Source organism: Nycticebus coucang, chromosome 4 (genome assembly GCF_027406575.1).
Source record: "Nycticebus coucang isolate mNycCou1 chromosome 4, mNycCou1.pri, whole genome shotgun sequence".
In the NCBI taxonomy this organism is placed as follows: domain Eukaryota; kingdom Metazoa; phylum Chordata; class Mammalia; order Primates; family Lorisidae; genus Nycticebus; species Nycticebus coucang.
In genome coordinates, this window is record NC_069783.1 from 67,280,820 (window position 1) to 67,300,711 (window position 19,892).

Genomic DNA, 19,892 nt, shown 5'->3' on the forward strand with positions numbered 1-19,892 from the left:
TGGCCCTGACCCTGCTCCCCCGGGAGTCTCGAGGACCTGGCCAGAGCACACCTCCCCCAGGCCCAGGCGCCCCACGGCCACCGGGGGCGGGGACAACGAGTCCGAGGCGGCCCGAGCAGCTGGGAGCCTTGCCGAGGAGCGCTGTTCCCGGGATCTGCCGCGGCAGCTGGAGCACAACTCCCACTCGAGCCGGGAAGGAGCCCCGCGCAGGATAGGCGGAGGGCGCCGACCTGTCCTCTGCTCGCTGGCTTCTGGAGAAAGCATCCGCGTCCTGGCTCAGGAATGAAGAAATCCGGACAGCGTCCGCTGGGCGCCGGGATGCTGCAGGTACCCAGCGCGCCCTCCCGGAGAATGCTCTAGGACCCCACGCGGGGTGCTGGGGCATTGAGTTGGGAGGGAGGGACACATGTGCTTTTCTTCGGGGGAGTTAGTCTACCTCTCCTCTGTCCCTACGTGTAGCCACCAAAGCTGCCAGGAGAAAGTTGGGAGCAGCAAACAATTGGTTTATCAGCAGGGCTGTGAGAAAGGCTTCCAGGACCTGGAGGACACCGGGTGGGGGTGCAAGTGGGGTTCCTCCCCGAAAGGTAAGAATAAGAAAGAAAAGACCACTGGACAATTTCCCACCAACCCTTAATCTCCTAATGCTGTTCCCCCAGCAGTATCTATTGTTCTTTATTTTTAAAATCCACTTTGATCCTCTAGGTAGCACGCCTGTAGGAATACCCTTCAGAGGTGGCAAGCATCTGAGACGCACAGGCCCAGGGCCTGCAAGCAGCGAGGCCTGTCCTGTCGGGGTCACCAGGCCTGGCCCCCCTGATCTTCAGCTCTGGGTTCTGTTTCTCCCCACTGGGCAGAAGGCAGGGGCTGAGAAGCAATGGGGCTGAGCCTCATTGGGGTGCAAAGGGACTTTAACCCTGACTGGCTCCAGATGTCCTGACTTTGAGGAGTGTGGGCAGCAGGTTTCCATGGGGCACTGGGCGTCTGTCTTCCTCACCTCTCCCTGTGCAAGGAATCTCAGGTTTGTCATTCTTCTCTTCCCTCTGTTCTCTTGTCATTTAGGGTGCTCCAGACCTCAGCCCTCCTTTTATACCTCAGCCCTCAGGACTGATGTCTTCAGGCTCTGGGAGAGACTGCAGGGAGAGGGCAGGGCAGAGAGACACTTTGGCTCACTTTCTGTTCCCAGAAGGGCTGCTGACACACCACCACCACCCCCAACCCTTTTAAGTGCCATGGTGGTATCTCTGCGTCAGGATTCCCCTCCCCTTCCTCGCAGCTGAGGGAGGTGGCCTGAGTACCCACTGGTAACTCCCTGCAGCTCCAGGGTGTAACCCCCTCCCTCTCCAGGGAGCTCTGTGCTGTGCAGACGTTATTGATCTCTTTGCGGATGTTGAACCCTGAGTGGTTAAGCTATTTACCTCAGTACACACAACCAGCCAAGGGAGCATCTACTGGGGGTCTCCTTTCTAATGCATTCATTTAGGCAGGCTGTGAATTTGACCCTGTGGCCTCTGCCTGGGGGTAAGCATTGGTGAACAGCTGTGCCTGGCTTCTAGGATCACACCAGATTTTGATGTGGGAATGGGGTGAGGGAATGGGGAGGTGGCTGCTCCAAAGGCTCCAAGATTACAGGTGTTTTGCCAGAAGCCAACCTGCTCATAGAGACCAGACAGGCTTATATCAAAGTCCCCCTGCCCCCACCCCCAGCCCCGCTTCAGTAGCAGTCAGAGTCATTGGTTTTAAGACACTGGAAAGGAGTTATTGCTACCACTGAATGGGAATGGGACTATTTCACAAGGGTAAAGTTCAGGCAGTAAGGACGGTGAGTGGAGCAGGTCCTTTCTGCTCTCTTCAGTCTTCCCTCACTCGCAACTTTGGTTCTTGAGAGCTACGGTTCAACATTTCCGAGTCTTCAGTGAAGCAGACAGGAACTAAGTCAGTGCCAGGTGTCTCTAGACCATTCCACTCCTAATGGAGTAGGTGTTTTCCCTTTTTGCATCCTTTATTTCTACTCCATCCTGTGCTCCCTCAGCAGGTAGTTAATGGGTCTGCTCAGATTATAGGATGATTTTAAATTTTACTGGGTTCATCCCAACATGCAGCCAACTGTCTGTATGTCTTTCAAAGGCTTAGCATGGAGCTCCGATACTGTATCCCAAGGACACTGTAACTCATTGAAGGAGAGCTGAGTGTCAGCAGAGAGGGGAGACGTCAGTCTTGCAGACATTGCCCAGAGAAATTCCCATCAATGTCGTTCACAGCACTGCCTGGCCAGATGGAGGTCACCACAGGGATCGTGGATGAGAATGCCACCAATGCCTACACCAGCTCCCTTTCTGTTCTTGACCTCTATGGAGCCCATGCTGCCTCCTTCTCCTTCAACTTCAGCTATGGAGACTATGATATGCCGTTGGATGAAGATGAAGATGTGACCAATTCCCGGACTTTCTTTGCTGCCAGGATTGTCATTGGCATGGCCCTGGTGGGTATCATGCTGGTCTGTGGCATTGGCAACTTCATCTTTATTGCTGCCTTGGCCCGCTACAAGAAGCTTCGCAACCTTACCAACCTGCTCATTGCCAACCTGGCCATCTCTGACTTCCTGGTGGCCATAGTCTGCTGCCCCTTTGAGATGGACTACTATGTTGTACGCCAGCTTTCCTGGGAGCACGGCCATGTCCTGTGCACCTCTGTCAACTACCTGCGCACGGTCTCTCTCTACGTCTCCACCAATGCCCTTCTGGCCATCGCCATTGACAGGTAAGCACAGGGGAAGTACAGGCAACAAGGTTGGTCAGGGAAGAGGGCTTGAAATTGCCCTTCCTTACTGCAGCTGCAGAATGATGAGAGGTGTCTGTATTCCCCCTACAGACACCTGGCTGCCTGGGGGACTCAAAGCAAGGACTGAACAGTAAGAAGAGTTTCAGTTCTCCAGCTCTGGTCAGGCAGGAAGCAGCGGAGCCCCTGGGGGTTGGATGGCAGAACAGCTTTTGATGCCCCCTTCCCCTCTGCTATGGACATGCTTCGGGATGTTGCACCTGCTCAAGGTCTAGAGGAGATAGGCAAGAGAAGGTGTTGAGGGACAAGTTTAAGTTCCAGGCAGTTACCTCTTGAGTCAACTTGAAAAGCTCGAGGCAGTTTTCTATCTCATCAAGACTTTCTCTACTAAATTATGACCTACTAGTACCAATTGATTTCAAAATAAGATTAATGGATTGTCTTTGGAAAAAAAGAAAAAAAGGAAGCATATACTTACTTTATGTTGTTATTGCTGCATTAATCACTTTTTACCCATTTGCATGCAATAGTTCAGAAGACTCATGTCTAGTGATGGCAAATAAAACAAATAAGAATAGCCACGCATATATTTTTTAAATTGAGTCTTTTTATTTAGTATAAACTCATGCTAATGGGCAAGGGTGATCTTCCCACCCCCCCCATAGGGGATAGTCTTTGTAAGCTTCTCTGTCCACAGTTGGACTGTCATTACAAAGCATCTTGTTACAGTCTACAGACAGAGACCAGGCCTCCTTGTACTTGGATGTGAATATCCTGTCTCCCCCATAACCCAGAGAGCCTGAAGCACACATGCTCTCCCTGTTCGAGGGCCACAGGGCTCAGGGGTGGAGGCTGGCCTGGCCCTCACTGTCAGAGCATCCCAGGACAGTATTCCAGGGAGGAGCACAATTAATAGAATATGTTTTCTGAAGCCATCGGCAGAGCCATCAAAGGTAGGATGACTTGGAAAAGGATAGGATAACCGGAGGAAAGGAGTGACTAAGAATTCTGGCTTTAAAGCCATCGAGGAGTGGAGCCTCTGTCCCCTTTCTACAGGGAAAGATGTCAAAGAGTTAGAAGCTTAGACAGCCCTTGGTCTGCCATAGCGGTGCTCAGAAGTGCCATCCTTGTGGAGGGCTACTACTACTTGATCAAGGTTCTCCACCTGAGTCTTGGAGTCCCACAACATCTTTCCACCTAGGCAAGGAGACTGGGTGAAGCTGCAGAGGAGCAGGAGTCAAGCAGAGTCTTTACCTCCAAGTTCCCTCCAGAGCTGCAAAAAAATGCTTTAGGGAGAGCCTTGTCTCTGAACTTTTCTGAAAATGGCAGGTGCCACCTTCTCTCTTAGCACATGAACAGGACAGAGCATCTGGAGTCGTTTCCTAAAGTTTCATGCTAGCATGACATCTCTTCCAGGCGGTGCTCTCCAGTGGAGTAGGCAAGTGCCTCCTGTTGGAGTGGAACCCCACTCCCTAGGTGGGATCCATCTTACCACGTAGGGGTCCACTTATCAAAGGGGTAACAACCATTGGAGGAAGTAACTTCAAGGGGGAAGGGAGCTGGGATAAACTCAGGGCATGGGGCTAGTAGGGGCATGTAAGAGGTAACATCTGTGTGAATCAATCCACTTCGATCTTCTGAACTCCTTCTACGTTGTATCTTGCTTTCATACCACACTCAGCTTGTCGGAAATACTGCAGGGATTTCTCTTGCAGGGTGACCTGACACAATGAAAATTAGAAAGACGAGTTAGGAAACATGCTTGGCATGGTGGAGCCTGTCATCCTTTAGAGTGGGGTTGTGAAAACTTGCACCCAGACGTGGGAGGGGAGCACTGTGCACCTGCCCAGGCTCGCGGTGGTCCCAGCTGACTGACCGTCGACTCCAGAGCATAATGTTCTTACATTGATGTTTGTGATCTCTGCATCAAGTTATCTTGATTTTTATGTGTTTTTGTCACCTAATTTCAATTTCATGGTCTAGTAATTATTTTTTTTTTGTCTGTGCTCATGTATTGTTCAAGATTTGATCACTGTTTCAAGCTTGATTTGGTTAGTTTGGGGCAACTAATTTTTCTTTTGGTGTAACAGATGCACATACGGGAGTCAAACTGCTTTTATTTAATGAAATTTCTGTAGAAATAGTGTTAGCAGTTATTCTGTCTGGTTTTAAATTGCTGCTGTACAACCTAATGTGTGTAGAGCCTTATGTTAAGTTATTTAACTTCTCACTGCCTCAATTTTCTCATCTATCAAATGGGGATAATAGGGGAATCTAATGCATTGGGCTGCTTGGGGGATGAAATGAGATAATATATGTAGTTGCTTAGAACAATGCTTAAAACAGAGTAAGCACTCACCAGTAGATATTACAATTCTTAAATTAACCCTTGTAGAAATAAGAACAAAAATAGTGCATATTTTTGATCCACTACCTCTTTTCATTGAAGTGGTCGCTTTTATGATGTGATTTTTAAAAGTTAATAAAATGTTTTTAAGAAAGAGCAGCATAGAACAATTTATTGTCTACAGCTTAGATTTCTGTTCATATTATTGTTCTCCCAGGCATGTAAACTAGAAAGTCTCTGTCGTCCTGGCTGCTCTTTCCTCTTCCTCAGCATTTATTTATTTGACTTCCAGATAGGGGCAATACTCGCCTTCTTCCTTCAGGGCTGGGCTATCCTAGGCTGGACTTGGTCCTCCTACCTTCATTGTCTCTTTGTTCTGCTCATCTGTCCACCCTTCTCACAATCCATCCCCAAATTACATTCATTCATTCACACAATGCATTTTTATATGTGAGTGACTACAATGTGACAGATACTATTCTAAGCATGAGGGATATGACAGTGAATAAGACAAAAAGGCTCATTGTCCCCAGAAATCTTATACTCAAAGGATGGAGAGAGATTACAGTTAGGCAAACAAAAAGGAAGATAACTTCAGAAGCAAGAAATACCCCCAAACAAATACGCACAGAAATACTGAGCAACTGAGGGGGGACCTACCGTGAGTGAGCAGTCAGCAGAAGTACCTCTGAGAAGACATTGAACCAATAAATGAGCGATGGTGGGGAGACTGCCTTGTGAAGACCAGGAGGGGAGGAAGCATTCCAAAAGGAATTATGAGTCTAAAAAGGCAGGAACACACCTGATAGTTTCTAGAAACAGATAACCAAACGCATCTTCTATCTTGTACATATCTCCCCTCTCTTACTAAAAGACCCCCAATACTCCATTGCTCACAAAGTATGGCTCAAACCTCTTCCCCCGTTCTTCCAATATTTTATCATGTAGCCTCACACTGCCTCCCAGTCTCATGTCCTGTTTTCCAAAACCAGGTTGCAATCTTTTTGAGAACTGTCACCTTTGCTTTTCATATTTCTGTTCGCCCAGTGCCAGGCACTAGATGAGGTGAAGTTTCATTAAAATCCTCTTAGATACCAAGAATTCACAGGCAGCAAAAGTTTATAAAAGAAGTGAAGACAATATCCCGGCTCTCAGAGAGCTTACTATGTAGAGTGGGGATAGGGAGAACTAACATGTATGAAGCGGTTACAGAATAAGTAAAGGATAAACTTTAGGTGAAATTTGGAGAAGAGTGAAGTCAGACCATCAGGGACTGGAGCATCAGATGTGACTACATGGAAGAGGTGGACTTTTAACTGGTCTTCAGCAAATGAAGATCAGCAGAGGAGAAGAAATGTTTCCCAAGAGGGTAGAACAGTGTTTGCAAAAGTCTAACAGTGGGAGTGCCTGAGTAAGTGTGAGGATCCTGGGGAAAGGTATGTCCAACGGGGGCAAGAGACATGAGGAGAGCAGAGATTGGAAAGGACAGGGCCATGTTCCAGACGATCTCAAAACCAGAAAAAAGAAAGTCAGACCTGATGGCAGAGGAGGCAGAAAAAGGTCATGAGAGAACTATCCACTAGGTCCAGGCTTCAACTTTGATGTAGAGACACCAATGCTGTCCTTGAGATGTCTCCCTCAGATCCCACAACACTAGAGGCATTGAGGAACCCCAGTCTATTACTCTCTTCTGTCTTGATGAGGCCAGCTAAGGCTTGAGCGTCCTCATCCAGCCTTTGGAAACACAAATGCCCCCAATGAGCTCTTTGGTTAGGGCCTACTGCCCAAGGAGCAGGTTATGCATTCTGAGCCCATCCCCAAACCAGCTTTGTGGCTCCTAAGACTGCTGTTGCCATAGTTAGATCTGGAGATGAGTCTCGGGGACAGAAAGGGAGCCCAAAATGCTGTTTGCTTAATTATCCATCCCACTATTATCACACAGTCATTGCCTGGCCATGTCTTTGTCCAAAAGCCTTTATTCTTTGTTGTCTGGGAACTATTGGCTCTAGATGAATCTGGACCTGAGCCACTGTAGTGGCAGACACACAGGGCAAGCCAAGGGCATACTCATAAGCAAAATAGCTGCCAATTGCCCAGCCCCTCCTTGGAACATCCATGGGTAGAAACCAACTATGATGGAGAGGAAAAGTAGAGAAGGGCTGCTAGGATGCCAGGAAGACAGGAGAAAGGGGCATTGCTGGAAAGGGACGGGGCAAATAGCACCATTGGAGAAGCCACTGGATTTGCAACAAGATAAGGGTCTGAGTTGTAGTGCTGTCAATTTCTAGTTGAATGGCTTTGGCAGGTTATTTAACCAAGCCTCAGTGTACTCGTCTATAAAATGAGTGTCTTTGCTATCACCTATTTAATAATGTTGGGATTACTTAGTGAGAAAGTGGATTTGAAAATGCGCTGTATGTTGTACACTTCTTCATAAACATGAGCAAGCATTACTAATTCTAGAGTTATGGAGTTCTGATCCTAGCATAGCCAAGACTGATAGAAAAACCTTGAAACAGTTCTCTGCAATTTGTCTGCTTGGTAAATGTATCTTGTTAGAAAGGCCTCTTGCACCACTCATGACACTAATCCTGGGGATAGAGTTGGGGTGATGTCAGAGAGCTAGTTTGAAAAAACTACCTGACAGTCAGTGAAATGCTACCCTTGTAATTAGTTTTGATCTGAAGAGTTGGATCTAATAAAATAGAAGGTAGGAAAGGACTTGCAAACTCCCAATTTACCAAAAACAGGTGAAGGAGATAAAGGAAAATTGCAATATACACAGAATAATTGTGGAAAAAATAACATTTTTAGTGAAGGCAGAAGTGGAAACCTAATAAACACATGTATATGTAAAAAAATAAATAAAATAAAAAATAACATTTTTAGATACTAACAGTTTCTTGTATAGTTATAGCTTACTGTTATTTCTATGCAGTGTCTCACTGCATCCTTACAGTATTTAGGAGATATTCCCATTTTACAGATGAGGAAATTAAATGTACAGAGCTAAGAAAAATGACTCAGATTCTCATAGCAAATTTGTGACAAAGCTGGGATTAGATTCTATATCTTCTGAGTCACAAGTCAGGATTCTCTCTCACATGCTCCTTAAAAAACACATTCTGAGTTTGAAACATCATAAAGGCTTAGGAAGTTAGTATTGAAAAAAGAAAGAATAGAACTATATAGTGAAAGTTCACATGATGAATAAATATGAATATAGAAATTTTCTTTTTTGTTGTTGTTGTTGTTGGGGATTCATTGAGGGTACAATAAGCCAGGTTACACTGATTGCAATTGTTAGGTAAAGTCCCTCTTGCAATCATGTCTTGCCCCCATAAAGTGTGACACACACCAAGGCCCCACCCCCTTCCCTCCGTCCCTCTTTCTGCTTTTCCTTCCCCCCCATAACCTTAATTGTCATTAATTGCCCTCATATCAAAATTGAGTACATAGGATTCATGCTTCTCCATTCTTGTGATGCTTTCCTAAGAATAATGTCTTCCACTTCCATCCAGGTTAATACGAAGGATGTAAAGTCTCCATTTTTTTTAATAGCTGAATAGTATTCCATGGTATACATATACTATAGCTTGTTAATCCATTCCTGGGTTGGTGGGCATTTAGGCTGTTTCCACATTTTGGCAATTTTCTTTGACATAGTAATTAGCTACATGGAGGGGAGATATACAGCAAGCAAGCTGGTGAGAGCAGAAGCTCTACTCTCGTCCTTTTTGTTGTGAGTCAGAGCAAGTTTGACACTTTTGTTACATTAGGAGCACTACGTCTTAATGAAAAGCCCACCCCAGGCGCTGATTATCTCATTGTCCACACCTTGCAGACATTCTCATTTTACTCTTTGGCACTTGGGAGACTGGCTAGGGTCAAGTGTCCGGAGGGTGGACATGGCCTATCCAACTACTAATATCTTCTGGGAGCTAGAAGAGAGTGAGAGTCTTACTCTAGTGAACTCTCCCAAAGTGTTTGGATGCCTACTGGGGGAGAGGGGAGCAGGGAGGGACAGAAATAGCAGAAATATAATCAGGAAACAACAGATGAAGTTCTGTTCAAATCATAACCCCAAGAAAGATGACCTCACAGGGATTGGTTTCAAAGGAAACAGAATTGGTTGGGCTTTCCTTCAGGCCCCTGTGGCATTTGCTCTCCACTCTTCCTGGGACACGAGACTGTGTGTATTTCCACTGTTGACTACCCATGCTCTCCCATGTCACTTCCCATTTTTCTCCTTTTCCATCTTCCACCCCCTGCCAGCCACAGAATGTCTTCCAGGAAACCAGAGCTCTCTGCATAAGAATGTGCACTCTCTCTGGGAAGGATGCTATCAGCTATCATACCACCCAAATGACTCACATCTCCCAGAAAGTGCTCTCTCTCTTCGCTTTTGGACCATTGTGGTAACAGCAGTGTGGGTTTTTTTTTTTTTTGGAACAAGCAAAAGCAGTGTCTTTTACTGTCTAGTGCTTTGTGGTTAAAAAAGAAAATACATTCATGTATATTCTCAATTGATTTTCACATTAACTCTGTGAAGTAGGGTTAAATGTTTTCTGTCCAGGGTCTGTGGCATACAACCTTGAGACAGTCCCTCATCTCTCACTAGCTTCCATCTCTCTACCTGGAAAATGACATAAATGGCCATAGGCTTGGCCTCCATCTGTGCTGCACAGACATAACATATGATTTTAAATGTGGAATGAAGAAAATTTTGCCCACTGCTCCCATAGGAAAGGTCAGATTCTCCTAACAACTCCTTGGAATTGTCAGATCCTTTTAACTCTAAGCTGTGAGGTAATTAGAAGGAACGGCCTGAGAACAGGACTGAGCTGGGAATAGTGCCAGGCTAGAAACTGATGGGTGGTATTATTATATTTAATAATAGTTGTTAAACGATTTTTGAGTGAATGCTAGGTTGAAAACTGTGCCAGGGATGTGCATACATTATCACATTTAGTCTTTAATGGCAAACTTTTGCAGATAAAGACACTGAGGCTTGGGGCAGCGCCTGTGGCTCAGAGCAGTAGGCGCCAACCCCATATGCCGGAGGTGGCAGGTTCAAACCCAGCCCCGGCCAAAATCTACAAAAAAAAAAAAAAAAAAAAAAAAAGACACCGAGGCTCTGAGAGATTAAACAATACCTGTGAGGCCTCACCCAAGCCGGGCAGAAGTGGGCTGGGCTTTGCAGCCAAGTCCGCCTCCACAGAAGCCCACGTGCCGCCCGCCTTTCCCTCCACACCTGCTGCTCGGTCACCGCACCATTAAGCCATCACCGCACCCACTCCTAACGGAGGCTGCCTCCCCTTGTGTCCCCAGGTATCTGGCCATCGTCCACCCGCTGAGGCCCCGGATGAGGTGTCAAACGGCCACCGGCCTGATCGCCTTGGTGTGGGCCGTGTCCATCCTCATCGCCATCCCGTCCGCCTACTTCACGACCGAAACGGTCCTCGTCACCGTCAAGAGCCAGGAGAAGATCTTCTGCGGCCAGATCTGGCCCGTGGACCAGCAGCTCTACTACAAGTCCTACTTCCTCTTTATCGTGGGCGTGGAGTTCGTGGGCCCCGTGGTCACCATGACCCTGTGCTACGCCAGGGTGTCCCGCGAGCTGTGGTTCAAGGCTGTGCCCGGCTTCCAGACGGAGCAGGTGCGCAAGCGGCTGCGCTGCCGCAGGAAGACGGTGCTGGTGCTCATGGGGGTGCTCAGCGCCTACGTGCTCTGCTGGGCGCCCTTCTACGGCTTCACCGTCGTGCGCGACTTCTTCCCCGCCGTGTTCGTCAAGGAGAGGCACTACCTCACCGCCTTCTACGTGGTGGAGTGCATCGCCATGAGCAACAGCGTCATCAACACCGTGTGCTTCGTCTCGGTCAAGAACAACACCGTCAAGTACTTCAGGAGGCTCGTGCTGCTCCACTGGAAGGCTTCGTACAACGGGGGCAAGTCCAGCGCAGACCTGGACCTCAAAACCACGGCGATGCCGGCCACGGAGGAGGTGGACTGCATCAGACTGAAGTAACTGAGGCAAGGGCCCGGCTGGACCCAAGCGCTCTCTGGGACGCTGACCCGTGTGCCCTGGATGCCCTCCATCAACCGGGAACTCTTGGTTTGCCGCAGAGGACGGGGTTAATGGACAGCCCTGTGAACACTGTGTTCAGGGAGCTGCACGTGACCAGACACTCTCACCAGTGGCCGGCTTCCACCAATGCGCACCTCTAGGCACTGCTGAAATCTGTATGTGGTGAGGGCATTTAGTTGGTAAGGTGAAACAGGGATTAAAGCGAAGCAGGTGGCGTGGGAAAGATAGTTGCCAATAAGGGGGCTTGCAAGAGGGAACCAGAGTCGGCATCTGGGACTGCAGTGCTAGTGTGGATGTCTCTGACAGTCACTGACGTAGTCCGCCTTCTTGGGACTGAGTTCACTCCTAACGTTTGTAAGGCAAGGATACAGAAGAGACAGCTCTTTCTGCAGCCCTCCCCTTCTCTTCCCTGCTCTGGGCCTTCTCTGAGGGGCCACGCATGCGCACCGACGCCCAGTACCCCTGGCCACGTGCTGTGCGGCGCTTCCGCCCTACCCTGCTCTCTACTCCACAGGCCTGGGCTCGCGTGTGGTAAGCCTCATCTTCAGGAGGACAGACTTGGGGGAGCCACACAAAACCTGGATGCCATTTGGACAGGCAATTACAGGGTTCTGGGAACCTGGAGCAAGTTTAGAGAGGGAAGTCTGAGCTCAGGGTGGCCACGTGCCCTCGGCTCCTTGCCGCTGGGGGAAGGGACGTGTAAGCCGAGGAGGTCAACACAGGATCTCTGGGAGCCGGGGGCTGAGGGCCAGGGCTGCGGCGCTCCAGTACAGAATGTTATTCTGGCTTGAACCAGTTAGGCTTCCCCCTGAGTCCTCCCTTTCAGTCTTTTGTCTCCATGCTTGTGATGCATAGAATCTTTGAAAGTAGAGACAGGCTTCATGGATGTGGCCAGCGACGGTCATTTTCCTGTTACTACCAGCTCTCAAAGGAAGGGGTCATCTCCTCGCCAGACAGCCTGACGAGGTACCCTCGCTGGTATGAGATGAGGGTAAAAGATCTCATCATGGTAATTATTCCCCTAGATTAAGGTCCACTTCTTTTTTGAATGGACTCTTGGGAAGAAAAGGCTACCACAATTCTCCTCCTCAGCGTGATTGAAACCATGCTATCCAGTGGCAAGAGATACGAGTCAGATGATTCTACCAGCGATGGGAGAGGCCTGGGTATTCAGGAAGGAAGGACACACACATCGGTGGCATTGGGCCCAAGAGTGACTTCAGAGAGCCCGCAGGCTTATTGAACTTACATCCCTCTTTCTAACCTGCCTTCTTTAGTGTTTTCAATCTTGTCATTTAGTGTTCTAGAACGAGAAGTTCTGAGCTTCACTTTTGGCTTTGTCACCCATGTGACTCTAGGCAAAGCCTCTTTGAGAGGACAAAGGTTAACACCTGTGATGCCTACTGACAGAGTGTGAGGTGCCAACACAATGTGAGGGGAAATGCATCAAACCACACAAGCATTGGAAAGAATGGGCTAGTGACTGTGTGCAGAGACTGGATGAGAAGACACCTGTTGCTTTGGCTTCTGTATCTGGAAACCTTACCATCTTCCCCTTTTATTGTTATTTGTGTAAATTGCTTCTTTCCCCTTCTTAGCACAGCTATATACATTGTGCTCCCAATAACATCTTGGTATAACAAACAAGGCCAAGAGATTTGGTGGCAGAAACATAAGGGAAATGGTGGGTAGGTCTTCAGTCATAAGATGAGTTCAGGCTTTTGGAAACTCCAGAATCAGACCACGGTTGTGATCATGAAGTGCTGATCATCCTCCCATGCCTGTTCCCAGCCAGCATGAGCCTGGGCCCTGGGATAGTTGTTTGTCAATTTGTTTTTATTCTCATTAGTGTGTAGAGCTGCAGAGTGGACTTGCCCTTTTCTTATTTAATTCTAGAGTAGAACACTTTTTTTTTTTTTGTAGAGACAGAGTCTCACTTTATGGCCTTCGGTAGAGTGCCGTGGCCTCACACAGCTCACAGCAACCTCCAACTCCTGGGCTCAAGTGATTCTCTTGCCTCAGCCTCCTGAGTAGCTGGGACTACAGGCGCCTGCCACAATGCCGGGCTATTTTTTGGTTGCAGTTTGGCCGGGGCCGGGTTTGAACCCGCCACCCTCAGGTATATGGGGCCGGCGCCTTACGGACTGAAACACAGGCGCCGCCCTAGAGTAGAACACTTTTAAGGCTATGAAAGTGACAACTGTGTGGCATTTTCCCCTCCAAGTATAATCAACTCTTTATTTCCGGTGGCAAAGTTTACTTTTTATAGTTACTTGATTTTGGTGCAGCACGCATTTCAAAAACCTATTTATTTCTTCCCATTTATCATCCAACAGACTTATCCTACAGTTCAGTCAGAATGCTAATTATGCTAAACTGCTAATTAAAATGAAAACTAATGAAAATATTAGCCTAAGCAAACATGTACTGGAAGATAATCCTTATTTTTTAATAAAATCAAACATTGCATTCTATCATCTAGAAAATTAAATTTTAGATTAAAAAATAGTAAAATGACAAAATTTGTTGTCGTGATGTTCGCTGTTTCCATTAGGAATGTTAAGCAAGAGTTTTAATAGGAGCTTTTTGTATGCTGCAAGCGAAACTCTTTTAGCATTTCACCCTGAAATGTATCAATTTTTCATTCAACTCTGTGTAATATTTCTAGGTGTTAGTATCTGCTTGTGATTTTATAGTAAATTAAAGTATTATGTTGTTATCAAGTGAAATAAAAATATATGTGTATATCATAAAAATCATTGAGCATGGTGTTCCTGTAGTTTCCACCTCTCCCCCGTATTTTTCCTAGTTTTAGTGTAATGGTTCTTGGAACACTGAGAAGATTCCATGGTCATATGAATTGTGAGAACAGCGCTAACTCACACTCTTACTGCCTATAAACTTCTCTTCTCATCCTAACAAAATTTAACTGATTTATATATCCTCTTTCTGAAGGTCTCCTCTGGTAAAACCATTAATATTCTCAGGCATCTGCATGCCAGTACTCGAAATCTGAGGAACTATTTGTTTATGCCTATTAGCTAAGGCTACAGCTTTGATAGGCTTAATATCCACACATGTAAAGTGAGCAAGAGACAAGCCTACAATATACCATGTCATGTTCAGATTCATTGAACTGGCTGCCCAGCTGATGGTTTTTCCAAAAATTGGTGGTAAGCCCAAGAAAGTGACATTTGAGTTTGCTTATGTGTCTCTTTTCTGTTCTCTAAATACTTTCAATATGCAAAGAGATGTGCATCTTGATTTATATAGAGGATGAAGACATGATTTTGCAAAGGCAAACTGTTTCTGTAACGGAACTATAAGGGCATATTTATAGGAACACTTTTGGAGACGTTGCCCACTGAGTGCACATTTTAAAAATAATTTCTTCAATCAAAGTCATTAAAACAAGGCAATGTAGTGATCACCACAGCAAGCCCTGAAGCGTGAAACAAGTTCCATGCTTGTTATAGAAAAGAATGCCAAAGAATTTGTGAGATGACCAGAGAATTATAAATAATGAGTCCTGTTTCTTAAAAAATATGATAAATTTTGGAATGTATCCACAAAAACTGAGTCCAGTTCTTGCTTGTAGGGTGTAAGTAAGAATATCAAATTCAAGCCAGTGATTTCACAGTTGATGAAAGTGAAGTCCAGAATGAGGAAGAGAGAAGTTCAAGGTCACATGGCTGGTCACTAGAGTTAAACCCATCAAGGGCTCTTCTGCCATAGCATTCCTGGGTGCAGGGAGCATCAAAATCTTGGAAAGGGGAGGATCCTTTCCAAGAATCCTTGAGGTGACTGACTGTTCAACCTCAGTCTGGCCTTCTCTGGAGACTTTAATAAGTTTAGCAGACACATTCTTGGTTCCTTTTCAAGCCAAGTTTAGCTCATTCTACCCCTGGAAACTCACAGAACAGACATGGAGGCCAGGAGGTTTTAGGGAGGAACTGCTAAAAAATGTTCACAGATCCTCTTTCTTTACCTTACCTAAAAGGAAAGACACTAGGCCCCATCTCACGAGAACAGCTGCCCTGCCCTAGGAAAGCAGAGGAGAGAGAGAAAGAAGATACACTTGGCCAAATGTTAGGCCTGGTGGGCAGGGCCTGTGTGCTCTGAGCTCAGTGGCATGAGAGGGCTACCTCTCACCTCTGTCAGAGAGGATGAAGTGGGGGAGGCTTTCTGGATGAGGTGGAACTTGAACTGGGTGAGGGGGGTCCACACAGAAGCAAAAAGACAAGCAGTCCACCTAGGAAAAGAAACATTTTTCTGCTTCTGGAGACTGAAATGGCTTTTTAATTCTCACATAGTGATGGGATTATCATCCCTAAGAGAGGTAGCCGAAAAAGTGGAAAACTTATAGAGACACAACTATGGAATGTCAGAGCCTTACTAAGAGTGAGTTCTGATGGGCAAGTGGGGACAAGGAAAGAAAGAAACAGGCCTAGTAAAGCAGGTCTGTGTATGGAGTGAAGGAGCATCTCATAATTAGAGAAAAAATAAAAGAAAGGATGCAAAGGGGGAGGTGTTGAAAGCAAGTTTGACTGACTTCAATCCTGAAAACAAAGACTTTGTGTCGGGCTACACTGAGCACATTACAGGAGTTGCTCACTCAGTCCTCATGCAGAGTCAGGGCCAAGTATCCCTCTATTTTACAGATGAGGAAACTCAATTCACACAAGTTGCTCAAGGTCACACAAGTAGGAAAATGATGTGCTGCAGCCTTTAAATGTTGTTTCTAGGATTTTCCTTGGCTTTCTTGTGAACCATAGAAATATCTTTCTCAAGTCCAATCATTGAGTGATAACCATCTCCTAAATTAACCAGATTTTCTTTTTTTTGTTTTCTTTTTTTTTTTTTATTGTTGGAGATTCTTTGAGGGTAACCAGGTTTTCTTAAAAACTGAGAATAACAGTCTCAGCACCTGTGGCTTAGCTGCTAAGGGTGCCTGCCACATACACTGGAGCTGGCGGGGTCGAATCCAGCCCAGGCCTGCCAAACAACAATGACAACTACAACCAAAAAATAGCCAGGTGTTGCGGCAGGCCCCTATAGTGCCAGCTACTTGGGAGGCTGAGGCAAGAGAATCACTTAAGCCCAAGAGATGGAGGTTTCTGTGAGCTGTGATGCCACAGCACTCTACCCAGGGTGACATATATGGTAAGACTCTATCTCAAAAAAAAAGAAAAAAGAAAAGAAAAGAAAAAAGAAAACCTGAGAATAACATAACTCCCATCTTTATTTTTCCTTCTGTGAGTGCTGAACCGAATACAGAGGTCCTTAACCTCTGAATATCGTTGGAGCTTTTTGGCATCTGGTGAAGTTTTGGGGCCCTTCTCAAAATAATGCTATCAAATTTATTCAACAAATGTATAGGAATACAAAAGAAATCAATTACATTAAAATGCAATTATCAAACTATTTTAAGTTTGTGATATGATTATATGCATAAATATTTATGTTTCATTTCTTCTTATTAAATCTTTATCTCATGTCTTATACAATAAGATTTAGCATCAGGGCTATATATAGTTATCTCCATCATAATTTTAATGTAGCAATGAATGTCAATGATGCCTGGAGATCTCTCCCCAAAGTGCAAAGAAATGTAAAATAGCTATCATTTCTCTTGGCAGCAGTCTCGGGGACAGCTAATAACAATGTGGTTTGTTGCTTGCTTTATAAAGGCAGAATACACTAATGTTCAGGTATAGTTAATGAGAATAACAATTTTTCTCTCCATTCAAGTTCATAGCTCCTTGAACTGGTTGAGAACACCTGCCCCAAGGGGGAGGCCTAAACAAGCACACTAGAGTGAACATTGGTAGCAATGGCAGGTTGGAATAGGCCCACCATGTTTAAATAGAATTAAATCAATAGCTTTTCACTGGGCACTTTTCTTGTAAACATGCCTCCATAGACATTGTGGTTCACCAACTCTCTCTTTCTATGCCTTTTTGGTGGTCCCAATTATGATCTGGAGGGCAAAGATTCATCTCAGAAATCCAGTGAGAGTTTCTCCTCATAACTTGGAGTTCCAGGACTCTTTCACATAATTACTTAATACCTATCTTGTCCTAGACCCTGAGGTTACAAAGGTGAATGCCACAATTCCAGCTTGTGTCCCTAAATGACTTTTCTTAAGAGGAGAGAATATTTTGGTTGCTGAGAAACACAAAGAAACAGCCTGTAAAAGTAGCATTGCAGATTTATTTACCAAGTTAATTACTTCACTCCCTTACGTGCTACTTTCTGTTCTTACATGAATTATTTTGCTTCTGCTTTCATTAATTTTATTGGCCGTTTCATATCTTCTTGAATTGAATATACACTTACTTTTATTTTCTTTCTTTCTTTAAGATATTAAGTGATTGAAGGAGTGAGTTTTCCTTTGAGCAGTATTTACTTTTGATTGGACATGTAGAATTTCTTTACAGCTGAACTATCTCTTTTTATTTCATTACACACGAATTTGACGCGTACACGTAAACGTTTCTGATAGTCCATGATTTCAATATTTTCTTTATGTATTTAAGAGTCCAAGCATTTGTTGTACTTACTTCCTCCTGTCTGCTGTGATATTTTTTCTTATGGGGTAGACTGTTTATATTTTCTCTTTTGTATTCTATTCCTTCTATTTCTCAAATGGCTATTTAATTTCTCTATTGGTTCTGTCCTCCCAACTTCTCATCCATTCCAAATATTTCAGTTACTGAGTTTATATGAAAGAAGGAATATGTTAAGTTAGCTAGTATGGTCAGTTTTTATCCCTTTTACCAGAGATATTTTCTCAAGGTATGAAGGTAGAATGTTCTTAGCAGAATATCCCTACTCAGGATAACTTATGTTAAATAAAACTAGAATCTGTAGACTTCTGAGTCATGACCTCTTTTAAAAAAGTCACAAAATCCCTGTGATAATCTGTGTGAAATAACATGAATGTTTCCTCATATAGTCTCATATAGTCAGGTGCCCTTAAAACTACATTTAGAGACTTCATCTTTTATTTGGGGGCAAAGAGGGGAGGACCTGGGGAGCCACTGAATTACTCCCAGATAATCCCTGGTTTCTCCAACTCCTTGATTTCTTGACCCTTGAGATTATTAGTAGAGTTTGATGCTGAGTAAGAGCTCTAATTTCACAAGTCTAATTTGACAATCTGATCTTTGTAATAGCTCAAAGTGAAGGTGGACAAATCTTCTACATTTTTCTTAAATTCCTCATCAATATTTATAACTACTTGTTGGCTATACCTAAATATTTTATTAGTACCTAGAAGCTAATATAGACTTCTTATTTGCCACCTAAATCATTTTCCTGCCCCTGAATTGCCAGTCACGCAACCTTAAAAGATCACTGTCATCCCTTCCTACTTGTCCATCTTTATTTTCAGTAACAGTTAAAAACTTTCACTCCACTCATCTCTTCCTCTGTGTTTTCCCTCTCTCCTAATTTGTCTCTTTGGTTCCATTCCTTCTGGCCACTAATCCTTGCAACATATTAATCTTTCTATAGTATTTTTCTACACAACCACACACAGTAAACTAGGGAAATATAGGGAAGAAGATGTGTAATTAAACCTAATAAAATAAGCAACACTGAGTTAGATAGAAAGAAAAATAGAGATACTGTATTAGTGTGTTTACTTTTGCTATAAAAGAATACCCAGGGCTGGGTAATTTATAAAGAAAAAGGGTTTATTTAGCTCAGGATTCTGCTGGCTGGAAGACTTGGCATCTGATGAAAGCCTCAGGCTGCTTCCACTCATGGTATAAAGCAGCAGAGAGCTGACATGTGCAGAGCTCTTATAGTGAGAGAAGAAGCAAGAGAGAAGAGAGATGCCAGGCTCTTTTTAGCAACCAGCTCTTATGGAACTAACAAAATGAGAAATCACTCATTACTGTAAAGACAACACCAAGCCATTTATGAGAGATCTTCCCCCATGACACAAACACCTTCCATTAGGCCCCATCTTCAACACTGCAGATCAAACTTCAACATGAGGTTTAGGGGAACAAGTATCCAAACCAGCAGATATCAATGTGATAAATATTAATACAAGCTGTTTTCAAACTAAGAAAGGAACACAATCTCACCCACATTATGAAAAATGGTTTCAACTCAACCTTTTCAAAGTTGTATCATGCGCTTTGCACAGGGCAGTATCATAGCCAAGGAGGTTTATCTGAGGTGTGATTATTGCTAATTAAAAATTGTACCATGAAGCAAGAGAGTAGATAAAATTCTGAAAAATCATATAAATATCCCCCACTGTGAAGGAAGCAAAGATTGGGTGTAGGAGGTAGATATATTATTAGAGGGACAAACTAAAGATTTCCTTATAGAATAAAATTTTCTTCACACCATCATGGATAATGACATAACAGAAGTGGGGCCATTTGCCAGATTTACTATTTTGTTTTTCACTGGCTAGAAAGAAGGCAAGAGAGAGCTGGAAAAATGACTGTCTGGAATTAATATTTCTGAAAACAATTCTCGTAATGAGAATTCAATCTAAGTATGCAAAATTTCTGGGGGTTTGCCATTTTACCTTAAGCTAAAAGGCAAGAAGTAGGAGAGAAATGGAGCTGTTAGATTCCACACACCCACCTTCAGAAAGAACCCCTGAGACTGTGACGAGTAGAGAAGTTACCTGTGACTCTGTTTCAAAACTGAGAA

At 44.6% G+C, this 19,892-nt stretch overlaps 1 protein-coding gene and 1 non-coding gene across 2 annotated transcripts; both read left to right on the plus strand.

Annotated features, from left to right (window-relative positions):
- Positions 1 to 203: 203 nt before the first annotated feature.
- On the plus strand, positions 204 to 13,934 carry PROKR1 (prokineticin receptor 1). The gene is made up of 3 exons (XM_053588539.1): positions 204 to 327; positions 2,125 to 2,757; positions 10,454 to 13,934. The coding sequence occupies exons 2-3, from the start codon at positions 2,246 to 2,248 to the stop codon at positions 11,148 to 11,150; spliced, it is 1,209 nt and encodes a 402-aa protein (XP_053444514.1). The 5' UTR covers positions 204 to 327; positions 2,125 to 2,245; the 3' UTR covers positions 11,151 to 13,934.
- A 5,425-nt stretch (positions 13,935 to 19,359) lies between these two features.
- Positions 19,360 to 19,503, plus strand: LOC128585044 (U4 spliceosomal RNA). The gene has a single exon (XR_008379795.1). It is a non-coding gene; the product is annotated as a U4 spliceosomal RNA (small nuclear RNA).
- Positions 19,504 to 19,892: the final 389 nt, after the last annotated feature.